The sequence below is a fragment of the Cebus imitator genome, unplaced genomic scaffold (assembly GCF_001604975.1).
Source record: "Cebus imitator isolate Cc_AM_T3 unplaced genomic scaffold, Cebus_imitator-1.0 Scaffold839, whole genome shotgun sequence".
NCBI lineage: Eukaryota > Metazoa > Chordata > Mammalia > Primates > Cebidae > Cebus > Cebus imitator.
The window spans coordinates 97,385-118,277 of NW_016108154.1; the positions used below are offsets into that span (position 1 = coordinate 97,385).

Here is a 20,893-nt window from a genome sequence, read left to right on the forward strand (position 1 = left end):
TTTTTTTGTATTTTTAATAGAGACAGGGTTTCACCATGTGGGCCAAAATGGTCTGGAACTCCTGACCTCATGTGATCTGCCCACTTTGGCCTCTCAAAGTGCTGGGATTACAGGTATGAGCTACCACGCCCAGTCCAGGACTTGGTTTCTAAATGTCATTCTCTACTAAAAGAAGCCAAGGTTCCTTGGAAAATGATTGCTTCTGTGTCTGTGGCAGGGAAAGTGGAAAATTAGTCTAGAATATCTTCTAGCATGAGAAAATAAGGATATAAAGAATTGCTCAAAAGATAATACAGGTATTTTTGGAAGGACACAGAAATCAACTTGAAAGATCACCAACAGACAAATCTGAGAAAAATTGAGCAAAAAAAAATGAGTTTTTTATTATAATGAATAGAATAAAATGAATATCCATACATTCATACTGATATAAATAAATAAAGGGGAAGAAGGCAGAGGTCTTCTTTATAAGTAGAATTTAAATTAATAAATGTAGAAGAAATGTTGAAAATATTATAGAAAGTCACCATTAGGCAAACACCAAAGCAATCATTGTTGCAGGCAAGAACCATCCACCAACACTAAAGTTACTGGACAAAAGTATGATTAGAAACAGGATTTTTCATAGTCTCAAAGTAGCTCCCACAATGTGCTTATTAATTACAAAGAAAAAAGTCACTTTATAATGGAGAAACTGGCAGATACTACCCTAACAAAATGATCACATTTAATATTACCAATAATAAGATATATTGATGTGTACACCGTAACATGACATATTGGCAAAGACACAATGTCACTTCAATGGTATGCTTGCCAAAAACACATAACCTCAATTTATCATGAGAAATATCAGGCAAACCCAAATTAAGAGACACTGTACAAAAGAACTGACCAGTATTTATCAAAAGTGTCAATGTCACGAAACACAAAGATAAAAGAAAAACTGAGGAGCTGTCACTGATTGGAAACTAGAGACATGACAACTAAATGCAGTGTAGGATCCTGGACCAGAAGAAAGAAGTTAGTGGGAAAACTGGACAAATTAGAATAAACTTTGTAGATTGGTCAATAGTATTATAATTTCCAGGTTTCAATAATTTTGCTATGTTATATTTTATACTTAACAAATATATGTATATTTTACAAATAAAAATATACCACATTTGCAAATACTACTTTGTATTTACATAAAATAAAAAATTCTATTTAGATATTAATAGTAGAGAAAACCGAGTGAAGGGCATATGAGAATTCTCTGTAAAATGTTTACTACTTTTCTATAAGTCTAAAATTATTCACAATAAAAGTTAAAGACAATTAGATAAATTAGGACATAAGTTTCAGCTATTAGGAATAAGTACTTTAATTCTCAGGAACTGAAATTAAAAGAAACCTACTGAAAGGTTTTATTTAATTTAATTTTGGGCCTCTTATAGTGTATTCTAATCCAATTTTCATTTTCTTTAAAGTATTTTCTATGTAGCAGAGTAGCACAGTGAAAGCATGCTGGACTCATAAAGTATTTTCTTATGACAACATAATCTGGCAGTGATAGTAAGCTTAACATGTTTTCTGGTAAGCCAATTTTTTTTCTAAAATCCTGTGTCTTGCTGTTAACATACAGTTCAACATAATAGCATTAAGAAAAAGTTGAGAGATATAAGAAAAATGTATAGGTTACTTATAAGGCCTTTAAATTGTTGTTAGAGACCAAAGTAAATTTATTATTTTAAAAAAGTTATTAAGTATTATCTTCATTTACCCTGACTTCATTTCATTTTAAGACACTGAAATTGTTTTCCATATTTACGTTTTTGTATGTGCACAACTATACTCCTAGATATATAAGCTAGTTTTTTTTCCTCAGCTATGTAGGGATCTAGTTACAAATCCCCTGGAGAAAACTGGATGAGGGAGTTGTGTGGAGAAATTGAATTCTCTGATCCTTTCCTAAGCTAGTGAAAGGCCTTCTTATCTGATATTTTAATACTTCAGCCTTAGATTGCAGTTTAGATGCAACTAATGTGCTTGGAGTGCTCCATACACAATATTCTTTTTTTTCTGAACTGGAGGAGTAGCCTGACAGCACTACTGGCATTCTAAGTACAACTTTAAACAAAGCAGAGGCAGATTTTTAATACTTGGAATTAGGTTCTTTACTTGCAGTAAAATGCAGACAAAGCTAAAGAGAAGATCTAGATAAAGTTCATGTGGATTCATGTGAATAACTGGGTTCAACATGGAAGAGAGGAATATTCAGTCAATTAAAAAAAATCCAGAGAAAAAATGGAAACGATTGCTGTGATTGGCAGGAGGAACTACTATCTGATATTAGTTGTTTTTATTCTGTTTGAGTTCCTGTGCTTTATTTCTGGGATACTGTTAAGAAAAAAAAAAGGAAGTTGGCAAAATACCAAATATTTCACATTAACCAACAGCTTAAAATGGCTACTTTCAATAATTTTGAAGAGTTATATGATGTGATGTTTTCATTTTATCTAGGAAGGAAGGAACTGCCATGAACAAAGCACATTGTGCCTCTGAGGAATTGTCAGCTTGAAGTATGTGCCAAAACAAGGTTGGTCATTATCCTTGTGAATGCCGAGATATTTGATGAGGTTTCAGATTACTGAAGTTGTATTACCTACTAGCCCAGTTAGTTATTTTTCAGATAGCCAAATTTCAGAAAGTCATTTGGTATCCTGGCAAGGGCATATCACTTACACTGAAGAGTGTGGTAGCTGTGCAGCATGGCAACGTAAAACATTAACATTGTTTATGACTTTGAATGCATTTGGATACTCTTTCAGTAGCATGTATTACACACTGTGTTGAAATGGCCTTTTTGGTTGAGCATCTCAATTGGATAGTAAACCTCTGGAGAGCACACTGACTTTTGTTCACCATGTTTCTCTACACGTTGAGGACTCAACACTCCAAAATGAGATTCAATAATTACCTGAAGAATGAATGAGTGAATGAATCTCATTCTCTACTATAGATTCTGATTTGAACAGACGGCAAAGGAAAATGGTGATGACCATGCTGTTTTGCATTACCTTCTAGATGCCAGCTTTACATTAGAGGGACCTATTTCTCCATCATGGAAGCCGTTTCCTCAAAGTAGTTCTAAGCGTTCAGCAGTCCTTTCAAATTTCTGCTTCTTTAGAGTAAACTCTTTACCAGTTATTTGCCAATGCCCTTGCTTCAGGGCTCCTTAAACATCATCGCCATCCTTTCAACATTGTTAAGGGGCTATAGGTGAAATGTAACAACTCAAATACCGTTTAAAATCAATGTCAAATTATCAAAAGTATCAGTAACTGGTCCCCAAAATTTGGCAGTTTCTCCCTGCTTAACACATTATTTAGTATTCAACAATAGAAATCACACAGCCAGATGTGTCTTGCCCATCTGTATACAGTCTTAAATAAGAAAAATCAAACAATAATGTATTTGGTTTTTGTTCTATCTGCATGTTCTCTCATTACTACTATAAGAGTGAATCTCTGCCATGGAACATGGAGCTAGTTTGAAACAGCCTGTCAGCAGTATAATTAATAGGCTGTTGACTGTGCAAGACCTAGAGGCAAACAGGTTAGAACACTTGCTATATTAGTCACTTTCAAAGAAGTTCTACCCAGTGTGATAAAAAACAGCCTCAACTTGCCAGGCTCAAGCAGATCCTCCCACCAGGTACATACCACTATACCTGGTTAATTTTGGTAATTTTGGTAAAGATGGGGTTTCACTATGTTATCTGGAAGCTGCCTCAACCTTCCAAAGTGCAGGGATTATAGGCATGAGCCACTGTACCTGACCTCAAGCATATTTTCTCCCATTTCCCTTCTTGTCACAGGCCCCATTTCCCCCTGGCCTGGTAAATCATTCAGCCCATTCACTTGGACAAAGTACGTAATCCAGGGTAAGACCATGCAAACGAGGACAATTATACTTCTTCCTTGAAATGAATACAGTACAAGGAAGTTGGAATAGAGTAACTCTCTTTACTCTTGGGTTGCCAAGCCTGGAAGATGTTAAGTTGGTACTGCTGGCTGCTATTTTTTCCTGCCATCTGAGAGAATGTGTGTCTTCAGTTAAAAAGCATAAAGCTGAACAGAAATAAGAGATAGGCAAAGAGCTGAAGGACTAAGCTATTGGTTCCTAGAACCGTCCATTCCATTCTGTGAATCATTTCTGTATCTTTTCTTCCACTATGAGGCAATAAAACTAAACTTGCTTAAGCTGACTTTAATCGCATGTACGTGTTTTTTTTTTTTTTAATAAAAGTTGCAACCAGGGAAGTCCTAACCATACAGTTCCTGTAGCTGTAGATAAGACATTACTACCACCAGCAAAGAGCAGTCAATAGATACAGTAAAAAGATTCAGTTCCCTATAATAAGGTAAAGCTATAAAAGTGAGGCAACAAATAGGCTCAAGGTAGAAGAATAGTTTGGAAATTTAGCATTTTAGTTTCTTTTGAAAAGCAGTTAATATTTGAAGAATGTAGGTCCACTACAATCAATATTGAAGATATTTTCCAAAGCATGGTCAAATATGCCATAGTTTATGTGACAGCGTGCTAGCCTAAAATACGGGGTAAGAACACAAAGTGAGAAAAAGGTAAGAATGTAACAGCACTGAGTTGATTATAATTTCTTAGGAATTACAAAGGGAAGAAAGGAGTTGAGAGATACAAGGATGAATGACTGTCACATTTATCTACCCTTTCAAAAAATCTTTGTAAACCTTATATATTAGATTGCTTAAAGTTGTCTACAGTTTGTTTCTAAGGCAGTAAAGACTATTAACAGATGAAATTAAGGCCCTGAAGCATAACATTGTCACTGATATGGTTTGGATTTGTATCCCCACTCAAATCTCATGTCCAGTTGGAGGAGGGGCCTAGTGGGAGGTGATTGGATCATGGGGGCAGATTTCCCCCTTGCTGTTCTTGTGATAGTGAGTGAGTTTTCACGAGATCTGATACTTTAAAAGTGTGTGGCACTTCTCCCTTCTCTCTCTCTTCCTCCTGCTCCACCATGGTAAGACATGCTTGCTTCCCCTTTGCCTTCCACCATGATTGCAAGTTTCCTAAGGCCTCCCAGCCATGCTTCCTGTTCAGCCTGCAGAACCGTGAATCAAGTAAACCTCTTTTCTTTATAAATTACCCAGTCTCAGGTAGTTCTTTATAGCAGTGTGAGAATGAACTAATACAGTTACTTTAGTGTTTTTAACTGTATTAACACGCTTTTTGGGTTGATTGATTTAACGATAGTTAATTCTTTTGATGGGGGATAAGGGGCTAATTTGATAAAAAGATCTGAATTTATATATTGTTCTCAAGTAAATAGTAATTTTAAAGGAATCCTAGAAAAAAATGTTATCTTGCAGACACCTTTTCAAAAATAAAATATTTATTTAAAAATATTAACATTCTGTCAGAGAAAATTAAAATGTAGATAAAACATCTTAATATTTTAATCTTAATAAGCATATATTCATCATAATAACTGTTGTCTTACATTTAATACAGTAACATAAAAATCTAGATTAGGGACATTAAAATATTCTATAATAGTTTTGCAAGAAAGTGATTTTATTAGGACAAACAATAAGACTGATAATGTCATGCCTTGATATTTTTATTTTAAAAATTGTGTGATTATCCTTTCAGTAACATATAGATTCCTTAGCACTTTTGTTTTATAACCTCATTCTTAAAAATTCTGGTGGCTTGTTTTCTTGTATTTTCCTTAATTGTGGTGATCTTAAACAAATCTTCAGTTTTAAATCTGCCAGTCGTTCTAATACAGATGTATACATATATTTTCTCCAGTTGGCTATTTATTACAAAGACAGTTTATCTGTGGGTACCATCAAGACATCTGCATTTTATTGGACTTAATTTTTGGTAATAAAGACCTCCCACATTACAGATTCTTTCCAGCCTAAATGTGCCTGTGTGGGAAGCAAAAGAATCATCAGTCACGAGAAAAAGTGAATCCATATGGTGCTGATGATTCTGCTTCCCTGGCTAAAATGAAGAGAGTTGAATATAGACAATGCCCCCAACACTTCTCTGTTTTTTTCGAAAAAGCGTGCTGCTATGGTTTGAATATTTGCGTCCCTCAGCAACTCAAATGTTGAAACTTAATTGCCAATGTGATAGCATTAAGAAGAGGTGGGGAATTTAGGAGGTAATTAGGTCAAGAGGGCTCTGCCCTTGCCTATGGGTTTAGTGCCTTTATAAAAGAGGCCCAAGGGAGTTTATTTGCTCCTTTTGCCTTTCTGCCATGTGAAGACAAGTACAAAGTGCTATCTATGAAAATTGGGACCTCGCAAGACACTCAATCTGCTGGTGCCTTGATCATGGACTTTCCAGCCTCTGAAAGTGAGGACAATACATTTCTGTTGTTTATAAATTATCCAGTTTAAGATATTTTGTTATAGCAGCCCTAATGAACGAAGGCACTTGCCATAATAAAGATTGGTGTCAGACCCAATCCAGTACCTTTGAGCCAGCTCAGTTTATGCATGTACCATGCATCAAGCCATGGGTACTTAACTGAAATTGTAAGGGCACATTCTACTTTGCCTCTAATCTTGCTCTGTTTCTCTTACATCTGTGTCCATTCTCTGGCTCTTGCCAATCTCTTCCACTTTAGGGCTCACTTCTACCCTTTGGATATGCTTGATTTTGATTTCTCCAGTTGAATCGTCATTACTCTTTATGGACTTTGGCTCAAGTTCCCACACAGGCCCTATGATATGGAGGAATTTTAAACTTCAAATCTATCAAAAAGTAGTTAAAACACTGTGTCTTTAGCTTTATAAAGATGACAAACCAAAATTGATAATAGAACTTAAAGTGATGACATGTTTTCTTCATTATTACAGTTATATATAATTCTCCACCATGAGGAGAACAGATAGAGCCTGAAAGCTTTTCTTTTGATTGATAGCAAAGTAACTGAAACAGCTCATTTCTCTTGGTCAATATCACCTATGGGATGTGGAGGAAATGGACCTCATGTACTCTTTACTATCAGTGCTACCTCTCTCTGCACAAATCAGAAAAACCTATTATCTTCCCTGTATTTCTGCTATTCACAGCTGCTTGTTAAGTCTGAATTTCAGCAACAGAGAAGACACTACTTCCTAAGACACTGCTGTGTTTACGTCAATGTAAATTATTGGGTAAATTTAAATGTAGTTTAACAAGCTTCCTTTTGCTGAGGGAGATGAAAATATGACTTACCCTTAAAAAACATTATGGGGCCAGGCACAGTGGCTCACACCTGTAGTTCCAGCACTTTGGGAAGCCCGGCGGTGGGGGGGGGGGGGGGGGGGGGGGGGGGGGGGCAGATCACGAGGTCAGGAGTCAGAGACCAGCCTGGCCAACATGGTGAAACCCCATCTCTACTAAAAATACAAAAATTAGCTGGGTGTTGTGGCATGCACTTATAATCCCAGCTATTTGGGAGGCCAAGGCAGGAGAATCGCTTGAACCTGGGAGGCGGAGGTTGCAGCGGCCCAAGATTACGCCACTATACTCCAGGCTAGGTGACGCATCAATACTTCATCTCAAAAAAAAAAAAAAGAAATCAAGTTAAGATGTGTCCTACTGAGGATTAGGGTGGGCCCTAACACAATGACTGGTGTTATTTCTCAAGAAGAGAGAAATTTGGACACATCGACATGCAGGGGGAATGCCATGTGATGATGGTGGCTGAGATTGGAGTGACATATCTACAAGCCAAGGTACATGGAGGATTGGTGGCAACCCCCTTCTCTGGAGCCTTGCAAGACAGGATGGCCCTGCTGACACCTTGATTTCAGACTTCTAGCCTCCAGAATTGTGAGAATAAATTTCTGTTGTTTAGCCACCCAGTTTGTGGTAATTTGGCAGCTCTAGGAAACCAACACACTAGTTAAGGAGGCCGAATGAACGGTAATAGAGATCCATGAATACAAAGAATGGAAATATAGCTTTCTAAATGTCATGGACAGTAATTCTTAGAACACAGCTTTCCTCTGCAAAAACTTAGTAAGCTGTCTGACTTTTTGATTTACTGTGTGATTTAAAGTGAGTCACCTCTCCTCTCTGAACCTGTTTCTCATCAGTGAAGGGGGCTTTGACTTAACAGCTCTGAAGACTGTCCCACTTGTAATAATGGCAATCTGTAATGTATATGATTTTTCTTTAATTGTGTAATTTAAGAAACTATTAGCTTAAGAGAAAGTCACTCAGGAAATTTAGTGTCTTCTCTTCCTGCCCCTTTCACTCCCGAAGGTGAGACATGTGTGAAACTAAAGTATCTTATTTCCTAAGCTGAGCATCATTTCGGGTGTATGTAGTTGAAGGACAAATTATCTTTCGGCTTAGGCACTGCTCAAGCCTCCTTTCTGCCAAGCATGTTTGAATTAAGAAAAAAAAAAAACACACTAATGTCTATCCACAGACAAATCAACCCAGCAATATAGTAGAATAGAGGGAATTCACACAGCCTTGAATCTGGGCCTCAGAGGAGTGCCTGGGCAGGCAGTTTAAATTCCTTAAGCCTATATTCTTATCCGTAAAATGGCGATAATATTATTACTTTAATGGGTTGTTGAGAGGATGACCAAAGTCAAATACTATATATATATATATATATATGTATGTATATACATACGTATGTACATATATATATATACATATACATATATATGTGTGTGTGTGTGTGTCTGATATCCAATGGGGGACGTTTACAAATGTTACTTGCTTACAAAATTCTAGCTTACAGAAAGGACACTAAAAATCTTCCAGATCCCCCTGCAGGTCCCCTAGGTGGGAGGCGAGTTGGGTACCTGACTTCCACCTGCAGGGCCCCAACACGGAGCCTGGAATTGGCGGGACCCAGCTCGCTGCGGTGGCGCCTGGTAGGAGGGCGCTGGGGCGGGGCCGACGGAAGCACTCGAGCGCCGTTGTCAGCTGCGCCGGAAGTTCCTAGCCGGGCCTGGCGGTAACCTTGGGAGCCTCACTGGTTCCTCCGCGGCTGCTGGAGTGGGCTTTGCGAGTCTGAACCTCAGCTGCTCTAGGCTCGTTAGCTGCCGAGAGCCTCCGGGTTTGCGGTGGAGGACGCTGAGGCTCGCGGGGCGGGGCAGGCACCCGGGCTCAGGGCCGCCCAGCCGACATGTCTCTAGTGGCGGAAGCCTTCGTCTCCCAGATTGCAGGTATCGCGCGTAGCCGCAGACCCAGGAGGTGGCGGCGCGGTCTCCGGGAGCTGCGTGGGGTACAGGGCTGGAGTCTTCCTCTAGCCTTGCGGCATTATGCGCTGAACCCAGGCCGGAGGGTGGAGGCGGGCACGGACTACCAACCTTATCTCAAGGATGGAAAAACTGAGGAGGAGACGCTTGGCCAAGGTCACCCCGCAGGAGCAGGCGTTCCGTCTCCTTCCGTTGGGCGGTCCATTGTCCATCTCCCCATTCCGTTGGGAGGTGCTGGTGTATGAGGAGGAGACCTTGAATTGGGATTGAGGTGGGGGGCGTTACCACAGGGACAAGCACCTGAACACTTCCGTCTAAGAGTGGGGCAGCTTCTGGGTCTTGGTACCCAAAGTTTAAGGTGACTGTCATTACTCAATTGTTACTTGTTGTCATCGAAGGACCACCAGACTTCTTGCTCCCTCTCCAACGACGTAGTAGTGCCATTTATTAAGAGTCTTAAGACTCTAGGATTCATGGAAATTTTTTTTTTTTTTTTTTTTTTTTTTTTTTTTGAGATGGAGTTTCGCTCTTGTAGCTCAGGCTGGAGTGCAATGGCACGATCTCGGCTCACTGCAACCTCCATCTCCTGGGTTCAAGCGATTCTCCTGCCTCAGTCTCCCGAATAGCTGGGATTACAGGCGCCCACCACCACGCCTGGCCGGATTCATTGAAATATTTTTAAATCTGCAGGTACTTTAAAGAAATATCTTTGAGTCGTTGGACTGAACATGACTAATGTATATAGGTTTCTAATTTCTCTCTTATTAAGGTTCTTATTGTAACGAAAGAAACTAAATATTGTTGAGAAACTGAGGAGACTAAACATAGGTACTTTTAGATATAGGCTAATAGAATTAGTCATAACTCCCTAGCAGTGTTTTCAACATGAGTATTTGGTAATGCAGACAGTCACTACATAAATAGGTACATTTGAAGAAATAAGATAGTATTTTGGAAATGGGAAATACAGAATGTGTCGTAAAATTTGCGGGAATGTTTTTCACTGCATTGCGTTTGTGTGAACATACATTTCTTTTTTTTCCTTTTTCACTTAAAATACGTTATTTTCTAGAAGAGAGAAGAAGCTCCTACTAGATTGCAAGCTTCCTGAAAGTAGGGATCAAATTTATTTTGTTCCTTGTTGTATCCATAGTCAGTTGGTACTCAATAAATATTTGTGACTCAAATCAATGATTAATCTTGAGATTTCAAGCAATGATTATGTTTTTACCATTTATGTTGAAAACAAGATCAGACTTACATCGTTAGATCAGCGATTTAATTTAGGTTGCTACTATGTTAAAAAAAAACAAAACACTTCACAGTGTTTGTTGAGAGTGGTACACTGTGTGCATGTGTTCTAATGTGTGATTTTTTAAAATGAGAAAATGTTGAATGTCTTTTAATAATCTTTTGATATTGATTTAAGTAATGACGTTTAAGAATTTCTAGTGACGTTAAGAATTTTGTTTGTCTGCTGTGTTGTAGTGATCTGCTACTCTAGGAGGAACCATTTAAAGATGGATAATTCAACAAATAGTGTTGGAATAACTCCTAAGTCATTACACCACATGAATAAATTACAGATGGATTAAAGATCTAAATGTAAAACCAAAAAATTATAATAAAATAATTAGGAGAAAACATAGGAGATTATTTTAATAATTATTGATTAGCAGAAGGGGCCTAAGCAGAATTTAGGAATTTGTAATCCGTAAGATGAAAACTTGGCAGATTCGATTGCAGAAAAAATTTAAGAACTTTGATAAAAGACATCTTAAGTAAGTTAGTACAAATAAGAAGACAAACCAACAGAATCAAAGACAAAAGATTGGAACAGGCAGTTCACAAAAGGATGAAATATAGACAGACAGTGAACAGAAAGATGTTCTCTGTCACTAATAATGTATAGCATCCCCCTGCCCTCCCCATCAGGTGGACAAAAATGAATATAATTTATAGTACCAATAGGGCATGGGGAAAACAGTACTCTCAAATTATTGGTGGGTCTGTAAGTTAGTATTACTTTTTGGGAACTTAATGTAGCAATATTTATTTATTTATTTATTTATTTATTTATTTTTGAGACAGAGTCTCACCCTATCACCCAGGCTGGAGTGCAGTGGTGCAATCTTGGCTCACTGCAACCTCCGCCTCCAAGGTTCAAGCAATTCTCCTGCCCCAGCCTCCTGAGTAGCTGGGACTACAGGCACACACCACCATGCCCGATTAATTTTTGTATTTTTAGTAGACACGAGTTTCACCATATTGGCCAGGCTGCTCTCGAACTCCTGACCTTGTGATCCACCCTCCTAAGCCTCCCAAAGTGCTGGGATTATAGGCGTGAGCCACCTCGCTCTTTAATGTAGCAATATTTATTAAAATGACATTCTCTGGCCTGAAAATTCTACTTATGAGGGTTTATCCAATAGAAATGTAAGGACCAGTACTTAAAGAAATATGTAATGATATTAATTGCAGCATAATAGTGAAAAACTAGAAATGTTTTAAATATATATCAAATTATTATATACCAATCCAGCAATTCCACTTTTGGGCATGTATCCAAAGGAATTGAAATTGTCTAAGAGGTGTGTACACTTCCATGTTCATTGCAGTAGTATTCACAATAGACAAGATATGGAAGCAACCCAGGTGTTTATCAGTGGATGAATGGATAAAGAAAATGTGATATATAACGTACAGTGGAATACTATTCAGCCTTAAAAATAAGAAGAAAAAAACCCTATCATTTGTGATAAAATGGATAGACCTAGAGGACATTATCCTAAGTGAAATAAGCTACGTGTAGACAAATAGTGATCTAAAATCTAATCTTTTTAGTGAAATCTAAGAGAGTTGATCTCATAGAAACAGAATAGATAGTGGTTACCAGAGGCTGAGGGGACAAAGGTGAGGGATTGGAGAAGAGGAATGGAGAAGAGGAGGTGCTGATCAAAGGGAACCAAGTTTGTTAGACTGGAAGAAAAAGTTTTAGTGAACTATTGCACTGCATAGTGACCACAGTTAATAATGTATTATATATTTCAAAATTGCCAAAGGCATAGATTTATAACATTCTCACCACAAAAATTTAAGTTGGTGTGGTGATGGATATATTAATTAGCTTGAGTTATTCTTTTTTTTTTTTTTTTTTTTGAGACGGAGTTTCGCTCTTGTTACCCAGGCTGGAGTGCAATGGCGCGATCTCGGCTCACCGCAACCTCCGTCTCCTGGGTTCAGGCAATTCTCCTGCCTCAGCCTCCTGAGTAGCTGGGATTACAGGCACGCGCCACCATGCCCAGCTAATTTTTTTTGTAGTTTTAGTAGAGGCGGGGTTTCACCATGTTGACCAGGATGGTCTCGATCTCTTGACCTCGTGATCCACCCGCCTCGGCCTCCCAAAGTGCTGGGATTACAGGCTTGAGCCACCGCACCCGGCGAGCTTGAGTTATTCTTTCTACAGTTTACACGTAGATCAAAATATCACATTGTACCTCCTAAATATACATAGTTACTATTTGTCAAAAACATTTATACAAAAATTATGATATGCTCACATTTTTTACAGATCCAAAATGAAGAGATGCACCTGTTAAATACGTTGTCTTGAAAGTAAAAAGTTATAAAATAATACATATCTTTTATGAACTCACAAAATCTATATAAACATACATATGTGTATATGTGTTAAGAGAAAGTTACAGAAGAATGTTCAACTAATTTTAACTAGTGATTGAGATAATATAGGAATGTTGGTGGAAGGTGAAGGAGCTATATTTTTGAACTGAATTACTATAGTGAGCGTATTTTACTTTTGCAATTTAAAGATTATAATTTTTAAAATTTGTAAGATTATATTTTGTCAAGAAGTGAAAACAGGAGGCTGTCTTAATCCGTTTTGTGTTGCTGAAACAGAATACCACAGACTAGGTAATTTATAAAGAAAAAAAATTAAGTCTCACATTTTTGGAGGCAAGGAACTTCAGTTTCAAGGTGTCAGTATCTGATGAGAGCCTTTGTAGCTGCATTATCCTACGGCAGAAGGTGGAAAGGTCAGGGAGGGCAAGAGCCAGGGACTGAGAGGGCTGAACTTGCTTTTGTAACAACCCACTCTTGGGATAAGGAGATTAATCCATTCATGAGGGTGGAGCCCTCATGACCTAATCACTTCTTAACAGTCCCACCTCTTTATACTGTCAGAATGGCAATTACATTTCAGCATGAGCTGTGGAGGGGATATTCAGACTATAGCAGTGGTTAAAGTAGTAATTTATCTGAAACCCTGAGTTTGACTTTTAAATGACTTATAAGTGTGACTCCAATCCAACAACTGTTCACAATATTCTGTTTCTGGTAGTAACATGGTTTTCCTATAAGAGGTCCACCTAGACAGGTTAGAGATATGTATCTACATAGACCTATTATAATTTAGTAAGTAATTATGAATGTGTTCTTCTAATTGAGAGCTCTAATTTGTAGTGTATTTAACACTTTGCTTATTATCCTTCCTTCCTGTGGACATGAGCTAACGCTGATTATTTCTTTTGGAAACATTTAAAGATATCTGGCATCTCTCTATGGTATTCTTGAAGTGAGTTCTTTGAGATCCTTATTCATATGGATATCTTTTTAGAAATCTATGAACTCCCCAGTTTAAGTGAACTGCTTCTGTCTCCTTACTGCCAGTATTTCCCTCATCAACTTTTCTCAGTTCTTATTACTTAATAGGACTTATTCTGTACATTTCTACTGTTGTTACCTTAGTTCAAAGCTTTGTCATTTCTTGCTTAGATTACCATAGTAGTCTCTGAATTGATTTCTCTGCTTCCAGTTCGACTTCCTTCCAGTAGAGTCTGTACACTGCAAGCCTCAGTGGGTTTTTTGTTTGTTTTGTTTTATTTTAATTTTCCTTAAAAAAAAAAAAAAACAAACCCTCCTCTTGTTTTAACATTTTGTTGGTTTCCTATTGTCGGTAGAACAGACTTATGTCTTGTCACTTCCTTCCTTGCCCCTTGCCTGAAATGTCCACTTTGCTTAAATAACTCCTGTTCATCCTTTAAGACTCTGGGCACCATTTTAACCATTTAATGTAAGTCTACCTGACATTTTTTTTCCTGTCAAGTGAGAAAGGTGTGTTGCGGGTTTGTTTTTCCTGATAATAATAACGATATGTTGCCATTATGGAAAAATGAAAGCAATTCAGAAATAAAGCAAAAATTACCTGAAATCATATACCCAGATTAAGACTTTAAAATTCCATCCCCGTCACTAAAACTTTGATGAACAAAGCTATTTCATTCTTTCCTTGAATTAAGAAAATTGACATAATATAAATATGCATAATTTTTTGTAACCTGTTTTGTCATATATTGGGATCTTTTTTCATGTCTATGAATGGAATTACACATCATCATTTAAAAATAGTTATATAGTATTTCATTGTAATGAAGAAGCTAAAACTTACTTATGTAGTATTACTCTGATGGATATTTAAGGAGTCAGTTCAACCAGAGAAGCAGAAGCCCCAGGATATCTGTCTGTCTCTCTAGCCATGCCCACATATGCAGGTATGTGCATACACAAACACATGCAAACAACTGGCTCTTATTGTGGGGGCTTGCAAAGCAAGTGCACAGCGTGTGAGGCAGTCATTCAGGAGGGGGAGATCCAGGACTAAGAGAGCGATCAGGTACTGCTTGGAATGTCTGATCCCAGGGAGGACTGAGGCCTTTTTTTTAAAGGACTTTCAGCTGATTAAATCAGGCCACTTAGGATAATTCTCCCTTTTGGTTAATGTAAAGCTAACTAAGTAGGACTTTAATTATATCAGCGGAATCCCTTTATGGCAGCACCTAGATTAGGGTTAGAAAAGCTAGGAGAAAGTGTGTGTCTGCTACAAAATGGCTCTTGCCGCTCTTACGTTCTCAACACTTGCCGGAGAATATCCCTTGTAGCCCACTTTAACTAGAGACATAGTAGAAAGGGAATTTTGGCAAGTGTAGTTCCATGTAGGTAAGTTGATGTGTCCCAAAGCCATCACAGGTGTGTATGATTTTTGTCTGTTGTACACAGTGCGTACATATACATATTTGTGTATCTGTCCAGTAGTTTTTTTTTGAATATATATTTTAAAGTGGAAGATAATTTTGAATTGTTCTTTTGGCTTAATATGGAAAAAAATGGTAAGTTATGCTTTTGAATTAATATTTGTTTCTCTAGATGATGATATGCTGGATTTAGACTTTTTTTTTTTTTTTTTTTGAGATGGCATTTCAGTCTTGTCACTCAGGCTGGAGGGCAATGGTGCAATTTTGGCTCACTGCAACCTCTGCCTCCCGGGTTCAAGTGGTTCTCTTGCCTTAGCCTCCGGAGTAGCTGGGATTACAGGTGTCTGCCACCACGCCTGGCTAATTTTCGTATTTTTAGTAGAGATGGGTTTTACCATGTTGGCCAGGCTGGTGTCAAACTACTGGCCTCAAGTGATCCACCTGCCTCAGCCTCCCAAAGTGCTGGGATCACAGGTGTGAGCCACCATACCAGGCCTAGAATTTTAAAAGGAGAATAAAAATAAACCTGAATATTATTAGTAAATAATTTTTAAAATATTTTATAACAACCTGTATATTTAAGTTTTCGCTTGTTTTATGGCTAGATTTTTCAATATGTTGCTCACATTTTTAAAAAAATTTTATTTTTACAGTCAGTTGGGTATGAATATATTGTAGGGGAAGATTGTATAATCCTATTTGGGCTACATGACCACATTTGGAGCAACCAGAAGGGTAGAGTACTGTGGTGGACAGGCCTAACTCACTTGCCCATCCCTGTGCCAGGAGTAGCTCCAGGTATTAGAGCTCCACAGTGCTACCAGATACACAAAAGAAGGGAGAGAGGTGTTGAGCACTAAACGGCAGAAATCTGCTGCAGTGTTGATTGCTTCCTTCACCTTGCTTTTCCACTTTAGAGGATTTTGAAGTGAAAAGTCTAACCTGGGTTCTTATTTAGCCACTTCCTAGCTGTATGAACTTAGACAAGGTAACTGACTTTTTAAGCCTGAGATTTCTCATTTGTAAAATGGTGAAAATAATAATATATGTTACTTTAAAGATACAATTTTGGTAAAGCTTTAAAAGGTTATTTATAAATAACAGAATTTAATTCAATATGAAACATCTATCTACAGTTATTACAGTTATTAAGATTACTTGTTAATGTATCCTAGAGTAATTTGTTATTCCAGGATATTTATTTCAAGATATATATTTGATATCCTCTTCATTTTATAATCTTCATTATAAAATTGAATCTTGGTATAGGTCATATTGGGGTTTTGTTGATTAGACATTGCCGTAGCTGGTTACTGATAATAAGAGTTAGCTTTTGTTTTGAGCTACTTTGTTAAATGATTTATATATGTAATTGCTAATAATAACAATTTTATCTTGCCAGGTAGGTATTTTGTGGATAAGAATACTGAACTCAGTATGAAGGTTAGGAACAAAGTCATTGGCATAAGAGCTGAGTTCTAAGCTCAACCCTGCTTCTTGTTCTGTGATCTCGGACAGGCCTTTCTAGTCCTCAGTTTCCTCATTTGTAAAAGAGGGATAATATAATTTACAATGTATACTAAGTATCTAGTATAGAGTGATAGATAATAAATATTCAGTATATGTTACTTTCTTTTGTTACTTTTATTGCCCAAGAGCCTTTCACCTTACATTAAGAAGTCCTTTGAGGATATTAATTCTGAACATCTAGTATTCCATTACCATTTTAGACATCAGAAAATGCCCAAAGTATTCTTGTTTTTCTTTACTCATATACCATCTTTTCTGATTTATTACTCTACTGGTGCCTTGCCATATTTTAAGCACATCAGTTAATTTTATCATGCTGTAATTTATTAATCTTTTGAAATAAGGATAATATCTGTTCTGTTCTTTATTTAGAAACTCAGTAAACTATATAAAGGATGAAAAAAGAATGGTTGGAATATTCCATTTATCTCATTGTGGGCATTTGGGTGCTTAATTATTTAAATTTATTAATAACTTCATTTTAACAGTAGATTATAGTATGAGCTAGGAAAGTAGTTTTGCAGGGTTCCATGGAACCTATATGTAAGCATCTTGAAACTAAGTGTGATCGAAATGGGCATGTTTTAAAAAATTTGTTTTTATATTGATAATAAAGTGTTTTCATTCCATCTCTTCTCACATGAGTACCAGGGAGTCTGGACTTTAAAAGTATTCAGAAGGGTTCCAGAGGCTAAAGGAAACAGAAAATATAGGTTTAAAGGCTTTTGTAATATAGAAGTGATACTCTTGCTCATAATGAAGGAAATGATGGTATAGGTTTGTATGTTTGTGTATCAGAATATTTAATGATGACAATTGCAACAGAAAATTGAAGAAATACAATGCATTAAATTCTTTTGCTATTGAAAATAAAGATATTTTGTTATTTTTACCTAGTATTCTAAGGATTTTCCAGCATTGAGGAAGGCACTGAGGAATTATTCAAGTTATTGAGCTGACCATCACATTTCAGAGAATTAAAAAAGATCATATTAGTCATATGAATAATCTTACACAGTTGTGCTTATGACCTTGGAGTTGTGAAGCTGATGTTGAATGGGGCATATGGTAAAGCAAAACAGTGACAGAATAGGTGAGTCAAGGTATAGTTTATTGACAGCAATGGATCCTATATTTTCCCATACTGTATTCCTGAATAGGTTGAAAGAATTTGGTTTTGTTGCCCAGGCTGGAGTGCAGTGGGGTGATCTCAACTCATTGCACCTCTGTCTCCCAAGTTCAAGTGATTGTCCTGCCTAAGCCTCCCAAGTAGCTGGGATTACAGGTGCCCACCACCATGCCTGGCCAACTTTTTTATTTGTAGTAGAGATGGGATTTCGCCATGTTGGCCAGGCTGGTCTTGAACTGTTGACCTTATGTGATCCACCTGCATCAGCCTCCCAAAGTGCTGGGATTACAGGCGTGAGCTGCTGTACCCGGCCAAAACTAAATTTTTAAGGTCAATGTTATGTTCACTGTTGAAAACTTTGGTAATAAGATACTTTCAAAGACTTGTTTTCTGTTAATGAAATAGTTCATAGGCTGTAACGTGAGTTTTAATTTTCTTACCTGGTTTATTAACATTTTATACTCTGAAATTACATGATTTTTAGTTTTTAACTTAAAAGATTTGGTGATGGGTACCTCATAAAATTTGTCAGTCTTATTTCTTTGAAGACTTTTGAGTTATTAACGTTAGCTCAGGCTTTCCATATTTTTGTGAAAATTGAAAGAAAATTCCACCAAACTTCTTAACCTTTTTTAAACTTTTAAAATTTCTTGATAAGCAGTTATTAGATATACTGAAGATATCAAATAAAGATGAGATATTGAAAATTAAGGCTTCTCATTTTTTGTTCAAAGACAGAAGTTATAATATTCAGAATATCCAGCTATAGACATTTATATGTGGAAGAGAAGTATTTGCCTTGCCAGTAAGAGAAATGCATACTTTAATTTTTTATTGCTTTGTAAATGATCCTCTCCTCTATTCTTGAACACTTTTCTTATTTTTGTATGGTCTATAAATGAATCATGGTTTTTGAACTTTTTTACATAAGTAATAAAAATGAAATTTGATTGGAGTGGAATAAAAAAGATTTTTTTCATAAAAACAGTCATTTTGCCATGACAATTCTCATTAACTGTAACTGTGTTGGCAAAATAGAAACCACAAAATGCATTTCACTGTTCTTATACACTTAGCTATATTTTTTTGCTGATTATATATTTTGTCTCTGAGTACTTGTATAAGCCAAAGAATTTCTTCATAATTTAATCTGTCTTTAGTTGAAAAAAACAGACTTTTGGCGAGTATATTTATTCCAGTGGATACAGTATCTTTGAGTATTACAGTGGTATTTTCCCCCATGTGTCATATTTCATTACCTGGTCAGTTTAGAGCACTAATTCAAACTTTATATGAATAAATTGTGTCATTTGTATAACATGAAGAGACCATCATTATTTCACTATTTACTTATTAGCAGCTGACTCTTTAATGATCTAGCCTTCTCTTGACCTCCGTATCTTTTAATTGTTAGCTTTAATGTTACAGAAAAATGTTTTGGCATCATGAATTATAAGTAATGTTTCTAACTTTCTCATTTTATAAATTTTAAAAAGATTGTATGTCAGTATTAGAAATAACATAAAAGTAAAAGTTGCTATCTATGTTTTTATTAGATGTTATTGTTATTTTTACTATTATTGTTCATTAATTTAAGATTGTAAGTTGGCTAGTACAGGAGAACTAGTTACATAATGTTAACAATTTAGGTGGTAATTGACATTTGTTCTTCAGTTGAAATTGTGAGTTGATGTATTTTCTATTCCGTTTTCTTGAGGTATAATTTACATACCCTTTTAAATTTATAATTCAGTGATTTTTAGTATATTTACATAATTTTGTGACTATTAGCACAATCTTTTTTTTTTTTTTTTTAATTTTCTACTCACCTCTCCAATTAACATGATCTAATAGTAGATTTCCATCACCTCCAAAAGAAACTCCTTACCCTTTTACAGTCACTCCTCATTCCCACCACCAGCCTGAGTCAACCACTGCTCTACTCTGTTTCTGTAGATTTGCCTCTTCTGGACATGTCATATAAATGGAATCATGTGTTTTCATTTGTGTCTGGCGTTTTTTTTTCATTGAGCATAATGATTTTGAGGGTCATCCATGTATTAATGTTGTAGCATGTATCAGTAACTTGGTTGTTTCTTATTGCCAAATAGTATTCCATTGTATGGATATACTGCATTTTGTCTATCCATTCACCAGTTAATGAACATTTGGTTGCTTTCCTTTTTGACTATTGTGAATAATGCTGCTATGAACGTTTGTATTTAAGTCTTTATGTGGATATTTATTTTTATTTTCCCTGGGTGAATACATAGGAGTATAATTGTTGGGTTATATGGTAAAATTCTGTGTTTAACATTTTGATAAATTGCCAAACTTTTCATAGTCCCACCAGCAATGTGTGAGAATTTTTAACTTCTCCACATTGGCTAAATGTTTGTTATTGTCTGTCTTGTTGATTATGGCCTTATTGAGTGTGAAGTTGTATCTCATGGTGATTTTGATTTGCATTTCCCTAATGACTAATAATGTTGAGTATCTTTTCATGTGCTTTTTGGCCATTTGTGTATCTCCTTTGGAAAAATGACTATTCACATTCCTTGCTCAATTAAAAAAATTGGATTATATTGTCTTTTTATTATTGGGTTGTAAGAGTTTCTTATATATTTTGGATGTAAGCTGTATGAGCTTTGCGGAATCTTAATTGCTATTGTTATCATAATCATCATCTGCCTAAATAGAAGTCTAGATGATATTTGACTGGGAGTTAGATTCTAGTTATGCTCTAGTTTTATTTGGGCTCCAACTTTGGTTGTGAGAGGGAAGTTCTGCCTTCTACTGGTTTTCCTGAATTTTTAATCTGTGTTGCTTTCTGTCTTGTGCTTCTAGAATGCAGGGTATTAAGACCCATCTGCCTTAGATATTCTACTGTACTTATTTATTCATTATTAATCTGTGTAGGTTTTTTT

General features: G+C 36.4%; 1 protein-coding gene across 7 annotated transcripts in view; it reads left to right on the forward strand.

Annotated features, from left to right (window-relative positions):
• Positions 1-20,893, forward strand: part of MTX2 (metaxin 2) — a 78,447-nt gene that overhangs the window by 11,948 nt on the left and 45,606 nt on the right. For 2 of the 7 annotated variants that reach the window (XM_017520450.2, XM_017520447.2), the window contains exons 1-2: positions 8,971-9,224; positions 17,735-17,930. Coding sequence is in view for 2 of the 7 variants with exons in the window: in XM_017520447.2 (XP_017375936.1) it covers positions 17,894-17,930 (37 nt within the window). In the remaining 5 variants the exon portion in view is untranslated. Of the gene's footprint in view, positions 1-2,505; positions 2,582-8,969; positions 9,225-17,734; positions 17,931-20,893 lie in introns of those variants that run through there. The other 5 variants (XM_017520448.2, XM_017520452.2, XM_017520453.2 and 2 more) reach the window with 4 other exon arrangements.